Source organism: Sciurus vulgaris (genome assembly GCF_902686455.1).
Source record: "Sciurus vulgaris genome assembly, chromosome: 7".
In the NCBI taxonomy this organism is placed as follows: domain Eukaryota; kingdom Metazoa; phylum Chordata; class Mammalia; order Rodentia; family Sciuridae; genus Sciurus; species Sciurus vulgaris.
In genome coordinates, this window is record NC_136467.1 from 42,623,727 (window position 1) to 42,640,883 (window position 17,157).

Consider the following 17,157-nt stretch of genomic DNA (forward strand, 5'->3'; position numbering starts at 1 on the left):
TCTGCTACCCCTTTCTTTTTTTCATTTCAGTTTCTCTGATAAAGCACTATTGTCACTCATATAAATTTATGTAATATTTAAGAAGTATAGTTTATAATTAACATAAGAATTTCATACTTTAGGTTCAAGATGAACAGGCTAACACATTCGTATTTGCTTTTTGTACCTTTAGAATCCACAGAAGGAAATACATAAGAAAACAAAAGAAAGATTAGTCTATAACATCGAATAAAATCAGATTTGTGGAAGTCACCAATTAGCAAGCATTTTTAGTAAACTATGGAAAAGTAAAACAGAAAACAGCAGGTCACTGGCCAAAGCAAGCAAAGCAAACAGCAGCTGTAATACATGATGTGAGGCCTACAGTTGTAGAAGGTACCATCTGACCAGGTACACAGGTTAATTGCAAACTTCACACATTCCTGTTCCAGCCTGAGAGCACAAGAGACAATATTTATTTCTGGGAAAACAATATTCTTTCTTTCTCTCTCTCAGTCCCAGATTCTTCTTTTCAGAAATGAAAAGAATTTTCTAAAGAAAGCACCTAAAACCCTTATTTTATTAGGTATGTGCGTTTTTTTTTTTTTTAATCACATGTATTTCTTCATGTAAGAAACTTCGTTCAAGTCATGCAAGAATTATGGTAAAATTTTAAAAAATCCTTACAACAATAAAATAATCCTGGCACACTGACTTCTCTTTCTCTTCCCTAACACTCTGCTGCTATCTCCTCCCTCAGAATCCCTTTCAGCTTTGGCCTTGCTTCCACTTTCACTGAGAAAATAGGCCAACCATAGCAAATCCACCCACCAGCATCTGCGTCCATGTGCTCCGCCTTCACTGCTGGTACAATGGAGGAATAAACCCCACCAAGACCGAGCTCTCCACCTGCACATTAAAATCCATCCTCCTTCCCCCATTCAGCTATACTTCTCACAAGTCTCCCTTATCTCTTTATCTTTCTCACATCACAAATTTCCACTCTCTATTGGATGTTTCCTATCTGAGAAAAACCAAGCTGACTCCACTATCCCCCCTGCAGACACGTTAAACCTCTCTTGGCTCTGTACCCATCTGCCATTGTTATCCTACTTCTCGCAGTGCAGAACTCCCCAAGGAGTGGTCTATAGTCATTGCCCCAAATACTCTCTGTCCATTTTTCATACCTCCAATCCAAACAAGATTTGTCTCCCACCACTGTATGCAAACAGCTTCTGAAAGATCCTTCTTATTGCTAAATGAGGCATTCAAGTTCTCAGTCTTCATGTATCTTGAACTCTCAATAGCACTGAATGAAACATTTTCATCCCTTGACTGAAATGGTTTCTTTTTTAAAATTTGCTCTAATTAGTTATAAATACAGTAGAATGCATTTGGGTACATCATACATAAATGGAGTGTAACTTCTTATTCTTCTGGTCATACATGATGTACAATCACACCAGTTGTATAATCATATATAAACATATGGTAATGTCTAATTCATTCCACTGTCCTTCTTCCCACTGTCATAACCCCTCCACTCCCTTCACATTTCCTTTCTAGTTCAAAGTACCTGTATTCTTCCCTAGCTCACTTCCCTCATCTTACTGTGAATTAATATCAACCTATCAGAGGAAACATTCTGCCTTTGGTTCTTTTGAATTGACTTATTATGCTTAGCATGTTATTCTCTAGTTCCACCCATTTTCTAGTAAATGTCATAGTTTCATTCTTTAAGGCTGTATAATATTTCATTGTGACATATATCACATTTTATTTATCCATTCATTGGTTGAAGGGCACCTAGATTGGTTCTATAGTCTAGCTATTATGAGTTGAGCTGCTATAAACATTGATATGGCTGTCACTGTAGTATACTGACTTTAAGTCCTTTGGGTATAAGCCAAGGAGCGGGATAACTGGGTGAAATGGTGATTCCATTTCTAGTGTTTTGAGGAATTTCCATACTGTTTTCCATAGTGGTTGTACCAGTTTGCAGTCCCACCAATATTGTATGAGTGCACTTTTTTCCCCATATCCTTGCCAACATTTATTGTTGCTTGTATTTTTGATAATTGCCATCCTGACTGGAGTGAGCTGAAATCTCAGTGTAGTTTTGATTTGCATTTCTCTAATTGCTAAAGATGTTGAATATTTTTTCATATATTTGTTGTATTTCTTATTCTGTGAAGTGTCTGTTCAGTTCCTTAGCCCATTTATTGATTGGGTTATTTGGTTTTTGGTGTTGAGTTTTTTGAGTTCTTTATACAGCCAGGAGATGAATGCTCTATCTGAGGTGATGTGATAAAGATTTTCTCCCATTCTGTAGGCTCTCTCTTCACATTACTGATTGTTTCCTTTGCTGTGAAGAAGCTTTTCAGTTTGATTCCATCACATTTATTGATTCTTGTTATTACTTCTTATGCTTTAGGGGTCAGAATCATATGATCATCTCAATAGATGCAGAAAAAACATTTGACAAAATATAGCACCCCTTCATACTCAAAACACCAGAAAAACTAGGGATAGTAGGAATGTACCTCAACGTTGAAAGAGCTATCTATGCTTAACCCAAGGCCAACATCATTCTAAATGGAGAAAAATTGAAAGCACTCCCTCCAAGAACTAGAACAAGACAAAGATTTCCTCTTTCACCATTTTTATTCAACATTGTTCTTGAAACTCTAGCCAAAGCAATTGGACAGCAGAAATAAATTAAAGGGATACAAATGGGAAAAGAACTCAAATTATCACTATTTGCTGATGACAAGATTCTATATTTAGACGATCCAAAAAATTTGACCAGAAAACTTCTAGAACTAATAAATGAATTCATAAAATTAGCAGGATACAAAATCAACACCCATAAATCAAATATGTTTCTATACATCAGTGATGAATTCACTGAAAGAGAAATTAGGAAAACTACTCCATTTACAATAGCCTCAAAAAATTAAATATTTGGAATGAATCTAACAAAAGAAGTGAAAGACCTCTGCAATGAAAACTACAGAACACTAAAGAAAGAAATTGAAGAAGACGACCTTAGAAGATGGAAAGATCTCCCATGCTCTTGGAATAGGCAGAATTAGCATTGGCAAAATGGCCATACTACCGAAAGCATTACACAGATTTAATGCAATTCCTATTAAAAAATCTCAGTGATATTTTTCATAGAAATAGAAAAAGCAGTCATGAAATTCATTTGGAAAAATAAGAGACACAGAATAGTCAAAGTAATCCTTATCAAGAAGAGTAAAGCAGGAGATACCACAATACCAGACCTTAAATTATACTACAGAGCCATAGAAACACGGTATTGGCACCAAAACAGATACATAGACCAATGGTACAGAATGAAAATCACAGAGACAAACACACATAATTACAGTTATCTCGTACTAGACAAAGGTGCCAAAAACATACAATGGAGAAAAGATAGCCTCTTCAATCAATGGTGCTGGGAAAACTGGAAATCCATATGTAACAAAGTGAAATTAAACCCCTATCTCTCACTCTGCACACACCTCAATTCAAAGTGGATAAAGAACTTAGGTACTAGAATAGAAACCCTGTGCCTACTAGAAGAAAAAGTAGGCCCATATCTCCACCATGTCAGCTTAGGAACTAACTTCCTTAACAAGACCTCTTGGCTAAAATATTTTCTTCCAGTATTGTTTGATTGTCTCCTACCTTGCCAGATTCTTCTTGCTCTTCTAACATTTTAGCACTGGTGAGCTACAGGTCTCAGTTCTTGGCTCTATTCTCTTTTAAACCATTTCCCTCTTTGGTGATCTCATTCAATCTATTTCTTTCATTCAGTGGTTTTTCAATTTTGTCCATACATTAAAAATCCACACCTCTCTCTTGAACTCCATATTTGAATTTCCACTCTACTTATTGTCTTCATTTAAATATTTAATGGGGTTCCTCAAATTTAACAGTTCTAAAATTGAACTCAAAATCTTTCTCCCAGATCTTCTTCCTATTTTCAAAATCAGTCAATGGGAAGACTGTCCTTCTAGTTTCTCAGACCAAAGCCTTTGACTTATCCTTTACTCCTCTTATTATCTGTTAGTAAATCTTTTTGGTGCTGTTCTCAATGTGTATCCTGAATACAATCACTCTTAGCAAGTCCATCCCTATAACAATGTCTTGAGTTACTATCATACTGTAAATTGTATCACTGCATTAGCCTCCTGACCAATCTTCCCACTTCTACTTATTCAACTTCTCTCCATTCTCAACATGGCAGACAGAATGACCATAGCAAAATGCAAGTAGGATGATATCATTCTCCTCACAATTCCCCCGCTGACTTCCCCTTTCTCTGAGTAAACTCTGTAAGACTCTGTAAGTACAACTGCTCTGAAAACATCTAATTCTCCCTCCTTCCCCATTGTGACATACTGTGCATGTATGTGTCAGGACATTTGCAATGGATCTTTATTCTGCCTGAAGATTTCTACCTCTGAATGTTCCCACAGCTTATTGTCTCACACCCTCATCTTTGTTTGAAAGTTGTCTATTTAACATTATAATCTTGCCCAAGCTGGAAAGGCTTATCCACTTTTTCTACACCATGTTTTTATAGCATCTTCCACCTTGTCATGTTTGATATAATTTATTTACATTATGTAGATACTACTTTGAAGATTCACAGAAAAATAATACCTTTGTTTCTCCAAATCGAACTTTTTTTGAAATACATACATCAAATGAAAATGTTCTTTTTGAAGTTACCTGAGTTTATGGAAGAAGATTAAATGTGAATTGCTCCTCTGGGCTCAGCAAAAAGGATGCATTGCAATTGCCTAACTGTTAAATTTTTGCCCTTAGACTTTTCTTTGTTTTGAAAAATTCTCTGCAGTAACAAACTTTATTGAAATTTTACTGTTTTTTTTTTTTTCCTTTATGCTTCTTTCTCATTTCAAGCAAGAAATTTGATCCTGTGGGTTTCTTTGTCAATTTTAAGAATTAAACTGAATAATACTTCCTCTACTATTTTGCTTTCCTATACTATGCCATTAAAGAGAATGTGCTAAGTAACTTGTGGTGGAAGAGGATGAAAAACTTCTGAGAATCAACAAGCAACAGAAAAAGGGGTTCACTATATTGAGGAAGAGATAGTAATTTGTGCCAACTATTGGGAGAACCTGCTTCCTGTCAACTCTTGGAAAATAACAAAGCCACAGCCATGGGTGAGTGAAGAGTGCTAGTTGTGGGTTAAAGCTGAGCCCTTGGTTTCCAGCTGGAACAAGGAGGCCCTTCTTTAACAGACAATTTAAGAGCACAAGGAAACCTTGATTCCAGTAACAAATACTGGCTTGAGCAAGGAGCATGTTGGAAGTGATTATGATGGAAGCTTGGCATGAAAGAGTTCAGATCCTGGTGAGAGTTTGAGAAGGGACTTGTAACACCAAAGATTGATATTACTATCAGCCCAGCATGGTGGAGATTAAAACTCAAACTTCATTTAATTTAAGATAATGAAGAACTAGATGTTTCTTATATACCTGAGTTTATGGAAGAAGATTCATAATTCTTTCATAGGTTTACTTTCATCAGTTTTTCAGAACATAGGTTTATGGTATCTCAAGTGTGAAGTGTTAGAGTAATATTGTGATGCTGAGTCACTTGTAATACCAGTGAGAGATATAACAATAGCTTTGCATTATGCATTAATTATGTAAGCAAAAATTAAAGGCATTTTATCCTCTAATTATTTTATATGAAAATTTCTAATTTTTTTATAATAAAATTTCAGATACTTTATTTCCATCTAGAATAATACTAGCAATGCATTCTTCTAGGCATTGCTAAAATTGTCAAATTCAATCACAAAACCCCCAAATATGTTCCTATCCTGGTCTTCTAAACTTGAACCTCTTCAGTGTTTTTAATACAGCAGGATCATGTTAAAATCATGTCAGAGCAAGTCACCCCTGTAGTCAAAGCCCTTCTAGTACTTCCAATTTCACTCTGAAAGTCCAGATCCTTGCACTGGGATACATGGCCATATATGATCTGCTGAACCAGAGTCCCTCCTATCCGTCCTCTACCACCATCTCCCACAGTTCATTCTGCTCCAACTGTTTTGGTCCTCTTGTTATTTGTCAAATGCATTAGACACCTAGACGTGCCTACCCTCACAATCCCCTCTGCCTGTAACTCTCTTCCCCATAAATCCAGGTACCCAACTCTGCGACCTTCTGACTGTGATTCAGAGCAAATTGCTTAATCTTCTATGCCTCATTTTCTCATCTCTGAAACGAGAAAAATAACAATATTTATGCTAAAACATTTTTATAAAGAATAAATGAGTTAATATATGTAAAGCTGAGAACAGCATGTGGCACAGAGTGAACACCACACAAGCATTGACTAGAATCATTTGTACTAAAAGCCCCTGCAGATGCTTTGGATAACCTGATCACTCCTTCATAAAACAAAGCTTAAAAGTGCATTTGTGAGGCACTTCGATATACTTTTGAATTTTAAAATACCAATAATTTGATTTTTGATGGTAGAAACGATTCTTAGATTATTGTTGAAACATTTTCAACAAATTCATGCACAGTAAACCCTCTGTTCAGTAGTGTTTGATATGAACCCATAAAGACTGCACCTTCACACTCACAATGAGGGCCCTGCAACACTGAAATACCTCAAGCACCTTCTCAGTTATTTGACACTCAGAGAGCATTATCTTCTCATAATAGGTCTATAAGTAAGTATATTTTCCTGTGCAACTAATCATTTGGAAAACGGGCACAGCACAAAGAGGTAAGAATAGATCTAAATACAGAGCTGGATGATTTATTTATTAGCTTTACAACCTTACAGCTGTATAGATGAGGAAGAAGTTTACTTATCCATCCTAAACCTTCTTCTCTTTAGCTCTGGAGTAGGAGATAATGTTAACTAAATTGACTTTTCAGAATTGAGAGTAGAACAGTAGTTACCAGAGACTGGGAAGACAGAGCTGGGGGAGAGTTGGTTCATGAGCATTATTATAATTTGATAAGAAAAGTAAGTCATAGGAGGGTGCCTATAAATAATGTACTGTGTATTTTTCAAAAGCCAGGAGAAGTGATTTTGAATATTTTCACTACAAAAAATTATAAATATTCCAAGAGATATGTATGCCTCTTCTGATTTAAACATTATAAAAGGTATACATGATTTGGAAAAATAAACAAATGGTTGACCAATTTTTTAAATGTACATTTCAGAACTGTTATAAAAACTGAATGAAATAACATGTACTAAAATGCATTTTGAACCCTATTTTTAATAACAATGATACACATATTCAGTATGTATCATGTGTCATGCATTACTCTCAATGTTTTAAATAAATTATTATCTTAGTCTTAGAAAAATGATGATTTTGTTGTACGTGCTTTGATTATCTCATTGTTAGATGAAACTAAATCTTCAAGCAAGTAACATGTAAAGAAATATTAAAATGTCTAAACATCATCATTCTTTTCAAAATATGATTGATCATGACAATATTACAAAATTATATCAGATATTACAAAATTCATTATATTTATTGCAATGTATATTGTAAAATAACAAACACCCGTTTACCAGCAAATACTATTCTAATTTCTCTCTAGACCTTACTTGAAATTAAGTGCAGCAATATTAATGCAGTTATATGGCAAAAATTATTTTGACCTCTACATTGAAATTTTCATGTGTAATGAATGTGCTAAAATGTTCTCCCATTGTGTAAGAAAGTAGGAGAGCTTGTCTTTAAATGTTCCATTCATAGATGCAGCATTGAGAATTACAAGGTCTGTTAAGAATTTTAAGATTTTCTTATACTAAATATTCATATGACAACATAGAAGCCCATTTTACCATGGCCAATATCATACACACAGTGTGTATCACATCTCATTACGTGGGGCAGGAAATTTAAAAATAAAGAAACCAACCTACCCTTTTCCGAGTCTTCTCCTTCAGGAAAGGACGGATCACAGTGTACAGGGCATGGATGTACCACGGTTGATTGACAAAATGAATTCCTCCAAATCGTGCTGGGAAGCTATCCTGGAGCAACACGGAGGAAATAAAGTCAAGACATGCTTTAACATACTGAGGAGGTTTAGGAAAGGTCAAATTTCGTATTTCACATACTAAAATGGGGTTATCTGTACAGTTAAGGAGAAGGAAGAGCCTTCCCACATTGCAACTCTTGTGCTGAAACTGAAGCAATGTATAAGAAAGCAAATCCATCTCAAGATTAGATTGTTGAAAAGAATTTCAGCATTTTTAGGAAAGTCATATTTTAAGCATACTAACTGCTGTCCTTATAGTCCCAGAAACATAAAGCATGACAGACTTGTCAAATAATGAATGTATGTTATATAAGTGTTTTACTTATTTATAGTAAAATTTATTTAAATTAACATGTTTTATTAAATTCAAATATAGTTATTTATAATGTATATACTACTAGTTATAAAAAATCACTTTATTCTTTTTTCTTATTATTCATAAACTTTATTATAAACATTGTCTTTTCCTTATTTCAACTATAAAAAAGAAATCATGCTTAAGCAAAACAAAAACCTGGAGTTGTACCGTAGGAAATCTGAGGATACATTTCACAGCCTCTTTCAGCAAGAAACTATCCCGTGTACTTTTGAATCTGAAGTGATGACTATGAGTAACTGCTGTGTCCCTAGTTCCTCTCGCAACGTGAAGGGAATCCCTTCCACATTAACTGCAACCTTTGATACTGCAATGACTGTGCTAAGGATGCCACATCCATTGATATGTCCTGGGTGTTGCTACCAGTTCAAACTTCCACATTGAACCGACTGCAAAAGTCTTCTCCAAAAGCACTAAGCCACCACAAGTGGGATTATAATAATTGGAATTCTTTAGATGTGGGTTATTATCTATTTAAATGATCTCTTGAATAATATTCTTTGCATGACTTACTCACCCTGCATAAAAAGAGTTTTGTTTTTGTTTGGGATACTTTATGATCATTAATGAATTAGTGATTTTGTAAACTGATTTTCAGAGCTGATGTTTTGCACAAACAATTTTTATGTCTGAGAATAACACTTTATAAAACAATAATACTTTAAAATAAATAGATCAAAACAGCTAAAGGTAAAATGTGTCTCCTTTTAGGTCAGTGTCAAACTTTTATATAGTTTCCTTTCAGCAAGAGATTATTATTACAATAATAGAAATGAACCATATAGAAATAAAAACAGTATTTTTAAGTAATAAATTTTTACAAATAAAAGGAAAAGAGTCGCATGTAAACAATAGGGGGAATACTAAACAATAGGGGGAATACTAAAACACCCAGGTGACTTCCATTCAGCTTAAGAAATAGAACATTTGGTACTTTCAAGTTGGCTGAATTCATATTATTTCTCCTGCTCACATTTTAGAATTTCATATTAAATTTTCTTTGCCTATATTTTATATAAATATAATAAATATAAGTATATAAAGACTATATTTTACTTATTTCTATTTATCATCTTATTATTATATAACATAGTTTATATTTTACTATGTATATATGTATCCTTAACATACACTGTTAGGTTTTTAAATACTTAAACTTCAAAAAATGTACCATATTGAATGTATTCTTCTGTGGTCACATAATATTGTTTCTGAAGTTCACTGTTCTTGAGGTTATAAGTGTGTACTGCTATAGTTCATTGCCACTGCAGAATACTAGACCACCATATGGTACACATCTACCTAATTCATCTACTCTATCTATGCACATTTTGGGTGGAGGGTTTGCTTATTTAGCGATGACCAGGACTGGTGATCTGAAGACTTCATTCTTGTAAACATTCAAGGGTATACACAGAGTGTTTATCAAGGGTCATAGAGTACATATATTTGAACTTCACAAAATTAGTAAGAACAATTCTATTAATTTATACTCCTCCTTTCCACAGTATTAAAAGATAGTTCCAGTTGTTGCACATACCATATCTGGTATACTCTATCATTTTAATTTTTGCCAATCTAGTAAATATAAAATAGATTCTTATATGACTAATTTGCTAGTGTTGGTCTTTGCTCATTTTTTTATTAATTTCATCAAAAATAATGCTGTTTTATAACAAACATTTCAAACGTGATATTATTTTGGAATTCTTGAGAGTCTGAATAGTTTACTGTCTCTAGTGACTGTTTTCATGGTATCTTTTTGAGGAAGGACTTGCAAGGGGCTAATATTAATTAGGTATCCTGATGCAGCTGGCTTAAGGAATCCTTTCTCCAGACAACATCTGTTTTATCTCCTACTATGCCCAAGGTGCTATCAACCTATATGACTGTAATTTTGTTTCCCATCCTGGAATTTCTCTGAATGCATTATATAGAAAATCTCAGACACTTCTGAGACCATTATGGCCTCAGATAACCAGGGAAGAGTGATCATCATCATTAGTAATATGGATATTATTCTTTTTCCACCTAGATAAAGGAGTGAGAGAGTGATTTCTTTGAAGTTTTCCTGGCCACCCAAGGATTTCCCTCACAACCTTTCCCTAAGAGTGTAGCACCCAGATGAACGTGGGCTCTCATGCCCTGTCCTTGCCTTCAAGGTGTCCAAGCCTGCTCCTGAGCGTCCCACATCCCAAGTACCGTGCTTGCCATCTTACCTGCCCATGCTTCACCTTCTCTGTTGTTTATCCTATAGATTTTTGTGTACTTGACCCAGGGGACTTTTCTCATGTTTCTGTGAGTTCAGTAATACATCTGGAAATATTTTGTTGTGATATTTCCCACATTGTGCTGCTTCATGACAGGAAGAGCTAGAAGGACTTTTAGTCTACTGCATTTCCTGAAGCCAAACTACTTAATGTTTTTAAAATATACACCCAAATGAACATTTGGTACCCTAAACAAAACTGAATGAACACCAGCTATTGAGGTTATAAAGCCAAGAGTCCTAGCTCAGTGATTCTCAAGCATTGAGAATACACATAACTTGCACACAATGTCATGGGCTTTCTTGGACACATTTTTTCATATACAATGACTCAATGGTACCAGATCAGAGCTGGGGCAGAGTGAAAGAGCAGGGAAAGCTCTGACTTTGCGATCAAGTAGATCTATTATGAAATTCTGACTTAATTCACCTCTCAAACATCAAAGTTCAAAACAAAAATATCACTGTTAATTCCTTCTTGCCATGTGATCTTCCTCATTTTTTGGCATCTTTCAGGTCTTGCAATATTTACCATCCTGCTTCTGTGGGGCTTCATATTTTCTTTCCACATCATGCCAATGTAATCCAACCTAAATCCAAAACTCATCACCCCCATCATGTGTATTTCCCTGCATCCCTTCATGACTGTGGTCACCGTGCTGTTTTTTAGCTTGTGGGAATTACTTTCTCCCATATAGCTTTGGGCTCTTTGAGTACAGAGGCTGTGTGTTCTATATGGTCTACTGATGCTTAGTTAGGAAACCATGTCCAAGGACCGGAAGGTCGAACAAGATTCTTGAAATTAGACTGTGAAGGAGAGAGTTCTTCCAATGATATGCTTGGGGAAGAAGCATGAGGAAGATTCAAAAATTCAGGGGAGCAACAACCATCTTCTTGTTGCAGTGGCAGCTGCTGAGAAATTATTGGGAGACTATTAGCAGCTGTCAGAAGTTGGACCTGTCTGCCTTTCACTTTCTAGGTGCCCCTAAGAAGTAAAAGGCTTCTGGGACAATAGCAGCAAAGGTAGACCTCTGAATCCCACTGGAGGACTGGAGGAATGCGACCTTAAAACTAAGAGTTCAGGAGCAATCCTCTACTCCCATTGCTCTAGCTCTTCCAAAAAGGTTTTGAACAATTCCAACCTGTAATGCATCAACTTGTTTTTTGAACTGTTCAGAGAGATGACTGTTTTGTGTACTCCACTGACCCAACAGTGCCTGATTCATTGTTATATTCCCAGAATTTTACAGATGCGTGTGTGTACCCCAGCAGAGAGTTAGATGAATTTAGCTGAATGAAACAGACTCTGATATTTACTATGTAAGTAAAATATCTTCCCTGAGCCACAATTTCCTTACCTGTAAGGAGCAAAATTGATAGGAATGCTAATAGCTAACAATATTTGTTACTTAATGAGCACTCTTCCCAGATATAAGGTTACCGTATTTACTGTCAAACCCACTTTGCAAATGTGCAAATGATTATGGAGGTAATTTTATAATGTAGCTTAATGGGCAGTTGTTGGTCCTAAACTGCTCTGTAGAGTACAAAATAACAGCATGCAACACACTGATCATTGACTCTGCAGGACACACCACTCTTCACTGGAGACAGTGACAGAAAAAGTGCCCGGCAATTAGCGAGAGCATAGCCAAGATGGGATGAAAAACTTCAACAGAATTTCTCCTTTCCCAAAGCATTGGCTGATTCTCCCATTCACATTCACTTTTTTCTTTTTCCTTTAGCAGAACATTTTGCACTGGATGCACAGGTTACCTTGCCTGAAAGATTCAATGAATGGCCCACCAAGTTCTAGAGCAATTCAGCATTCCTCCAACCCTTCTTGAGAGTAACCTCCAACATATATACTTTCTATGGCAGAAGATGGATTTAGAAGTACCCCAGCAAGCAGTATGTGGGTTTCCCCAAGGATGAACTATTAATTCAAACAATCATAAAATGAGGGTCAATCAAAGCAAATTATCTCTTTTCTCTTCATGGGTGCTACAGACAGTGAAATTTGGGTAAATATATTTATATCACACACACACACGCACACACACAGAGTCCCTACTCCTAAGCACCCATATCCCAAGCAATCACTACCCTCTGAAGCTAGGTTCCCTATACTGTCACTTGCCTCCTGGGCTGCCACCCACACTTCATCTACTTTCCTGTTTTTCTTGTAGATTGGTAGGAAGATCTATAAGAATTTTTAACCTACTGCACTGCCTGAAGCATAACTAATTAATATGCTATTAAATGTATTCCTGAATGAGCATTTGATCCTAGAACAAAACTGAATGAACACCAGCTGTCAAAGCTATTAAGCCAAGCAAGAGTCTTAGCTTAGTGATTCTCAAACTTGTGTACAGTACTTAGTAGATACCAGTGAATTATTCATTTATTTATAGCAAAAATGTTTGCTTCAAGTATGTAGCAATTCAACAAAATTGGATAATCTGAACTATTAGCACATCATTCAAATGTATGAGTTAATTTTGATAAAATATAAAATCATGAGTTATAATAATATTATTACATGTTGGGTCAGATTTGGAAACAAAAATACTCAACAGTTTCTGGTACAATCAGGGTACAGTTTATAGTCACAAATGATAGCAAAATGAACTTTTCTATGAGAGTTAAATCCATAACTCTAGTTTTGTTTCACAAGTAAGATTGTGTAGTGTTCCTAAACAAAGCAGTCATGTTAAGAAGTGTTCTTAGTATTAACATAGGAAGAAAGTATATATGTAACTCACCCATTCAGAATTAAATCTATTAAGCCTTTGAGAATGTTCTTTTTTCTCCTTTTTCTTCCTTTCTTATACTTTTCTGAAGCACTTCAAATTGTTCTGCTACTTCTAACTACTAATTTACTGTAGTAAAGCGCATGGAGTGATAGATTGTATCAATCTTCTCGTAGAAATTACAAGCTTAATTCTATAACTCTATCCATAAGGTTGTACTAGAATCCAAAATATAGCATTATTTCTTCATGTCTCTTGCAGTATAAATATAAATCAAGTCTTTTGTAAAAATATTAACTACAAAAAAGTATGATAAGAAAGCCAATGACAGGAAGATTCTAAGTATCTCAGGGCATGCTTCCTATTTTTCAGTTTAGTCTTATATAGATGACTCTATATAGCAGTCTGAATTCTGATAACTGTTATTTATTTATAATAACTCATAGATGTACAACATATATAGTATCACCATCTCTAAAAGCACACCTTAGTATGGAGATTAAAAGTTATTACTGCAGCAGCTGCTGCAGCTGGTCCCTTCATAGCATCACAATTAGTCCTTTTCAACTATGTTTAAATGTACTAAGATTGGTCTGCTTTGACATGTTAACTAACCACATGTGTTTTCCTTAAATATGTCTTTTGGGAATAGCTTTTCCAGTGAGTATAAAATTTTTGTGTACCTTCTTTCCATCATTTGGAATTTTGTGTTAACTATTTGTATATATATCTTATTCATCCAGAAGATTAAGATTCATGAAGGAAGTCAAGTTTGTCCTTGTTCTAAATCCCTGCTCTGGTCCCCAACCGCTAGCATGTGGAATTGAAAAGAAGGGGATTATAGTTGTGATTCTGTGTATTTGGTCTCATTATGAGTGGACAGAGAGATCCAAGCAAGTCATTAACTTGGTTTCATGACAGAAACAAATTTTTTACCCAAACAATCCAAATAGTGTCTTCTGCCAAATTGAGAAGATACAGCCAAGAAACTATTTAATTACTAGCTAATTGGAATGTCTCTTTCTGTGCCCATCTTATAAGTGGTAGTGAGCCATATTTAAATGAATGCAAATAACAGATTAAAAACAAAGAATCTTTCCCCTCATATCACACAGAGGTAAGAGTTTAAATTAAAATCATACGCATGCAAGAGGATACTTCACCTCTATCCTGTTAACTTCTAATTGCTTGTCAAAATCTCATACTATCCAGGTAGATGTATGTACAAAAAAGAAACTTGGGTAGATGCGAAGAATTGTGTAAAATTTTTTTTTTACTTTTTTGCCCAAAAGAAAGTAATTTCTTTGATACATAGAGAAGAAGCTAATAAATAAACATTTTCTATAGCCAGGTTACTTAATCCTTTGGAGTTTTTCATTAGAGAAAAGAGAAAAAAGTTAATTGGCTAAAAAGGTGAATAGTCAACCTTTTTAAAGGAAAACAAGTCAGTCTCCAAAGACATATGACATTGTGTTTCAAAATACATATTTAGCAAGGCTTTATATTTGGTGATCAATATCTGAAACAACAAGTAGGTAAATCACATATTTATATTTCAATCAATGTTCAGAAAATAGTGTCTTAATTTTAATGACTCTTTGAAGAAAGCAGCATGAATTTACCATGATGGATTATTTAAAAGTGACTGAAAAGAGCCAGGTGTGGTGGTGCACACCTGTAATCCCAGGCTCAGGAAGCGTAGGCAGGAGGATGGCCAGTTCAAAACCAGCATCAGCAACTTAGTGAGGCCCTGAACAACTTAAGGAGACCCTGTCTCAAAAATTTTTTTGAAAAGGGGCCTAGGGATATAGCTCCCTGGGGATGTTAAGCACAGCTGGACTCAATCTCTGGTACCAAAAAAAAAAAAAAAAAAAGTGACTAAAAGGATACATAGGATACATTCATTTTACAATAATTTGTGACTATGTAGGTAAAATTGCTTTTCACATTTTTAATTTTTGAAATATCAATGTATTTTGAAATTATTTTGCCCTTCCCAATGTTAAATTCTTAAATTCCAGTATGTCAATAGCATTTAGGTTCAAGTTTAAAATTTGAAAACTGATTTTCTAGGTGTGTACTTCTGTGCTTTACAATGTCTGTCTGTTTTAAGATATTTGGCAAAATATCATTTATAGTTGAGACTATCTATCATGAATATAAGGGTGTTGATGTGTGTTTCTCTTACAGGTGGTCAACAGAATGTGCTCTGCCTAAAGGGGTGCACATTCCTTCTGACATTTCTATTTAAAAAGCCATTTTCTGTCAGGTATGGTGGCACACACCTGTAATCCCAGAGACTCAGGAGGCTGAGGCAGGAGGATTCCAGGTTCAAAGCCAGTCACAGCAAAAGCAAGGTGCTAAGCAACTAAGTGACACCCTGTTCCTAAATAAAATACAAAATAGGGCTGTGTGGCGAGCAGAACCGGGGCCCAGGGTTATGCCACATGCATCCGAAGATGGCGACTGGCAGAGAGCAAACGGCGTTCTGATTATGCATGAAGAAGGGCAGAACGTGTTTACAATTGGCTGTATTATAATCAGTTCAGCCGCCTAGCACATGGACAGATATACTTTACATGTATGCTCGAGCGAGTGATTGCTTGACCTTTAACAGGATTGGATGGACATATCTGGTTACAATTGCTTATGCATGAGACTGCTTATATATTGAGGGTGTTATTTGAATAAACGGGATGCTGCTTCATGAACTTCTGAAGTATGTGTCTTCTGTCCTGCTGGTCGGGCCGTAATTGCGAGAAGCAGCAGTTTTAGGTAAGCGAAAAGGAAAAAAAGCTGCGGTTTTCCTCCGTAACTGGAGCTGCTTGAAGCAGCCCCTCGGCAAACAGCAGCGGTTCGTGGTAGGGCTGGGGATGTGGTCAGTGGCCAAGTGCCCCTGAGTTCAAGCCCAGGTACCCTCCCTCTCCAAAAAAAAAAGACATTTCCCATCCTCTATTTGTTACTATTTGGCTAAAGAAGATTTTGTGACACTGTGACCCCTAGAAAATCATTCCTTTGCTGTCGTTCTCCTTTTGTGAAATTTGGTTCCCATTACAAAGATGTTGTAGCTTTGTTCTTTTTTAGTTGAGAGTGTCTTATTTTTGTTAAGTTAATTAGAAATAATGTTTGAGTCTCGTAATGTTAACTGATAGTCTCCTCTACTGGTGACACAAAAGAAATCACAGAGGGATGTAATGGAGGGACATATCCTCTCAATACCTACCAGCAAATTCACCATAGGAGTCAGAGGATTTAAAAAATCAAGTCATTTCAGCTGTGGTGACTGGGTCCTGGGACAGGAGGGATGTCTGGGAAACATTCTGAAGGCAGAAGCATTTGATTGCACTGCTTTGGTAGTCACAGTTTATTGTTTGGACAGGAAAATGTTTTCAACTTCCACTCAAGAAGAAAAGGAAGAATCTTCATAGTCCACTCAGATCACAGTGGTGGTCAGTGCTGCTCCAGTTTATGAAGCTGCATGCCCTGAAAAAACCACAGGCCTATCCTTTCCTCATCTGAAGAAGCACAGGACTGTCACCTGCCCATGTTAAAATACATGAGAGGTCTGTGATATTCTTATCATTATTATAATTCTAATGTTGACTATAAGTTCCAAATTTTTAATTTTTTTCTTAAAATCTGAAAAAAAAACTTTTAGTATATTTGGTTTGTTCAAATCTGCAAATAACTATTTCCTCTTTC

General features: G+C 35.6%; 1 protein-coding gene across 2 annotated transcripts in view; it reads right to left on the bottom strand.

The window, feature by feature from the left end:
• CLVS2 (clavesin 2) overlaps window positions 1-17,157 on the bottom strand; it is a 137,869-nt gene that overhangs the window by 16,442 nt on the left and 104,270 nt on the right. For both annotated transcript variants that reach the window (XM_079146269.1, XM_079146270.1), the window contains one exon: window positions 7,939-8,049. In XM_079146269.1, the coding sequence (XP_079002395.1) occupies window positions 7,939-8,049 (111 nt within the window). The remainder of the gene's footprint in view (window positions 1-7,938; window positions 8,050-17,157) is intronic.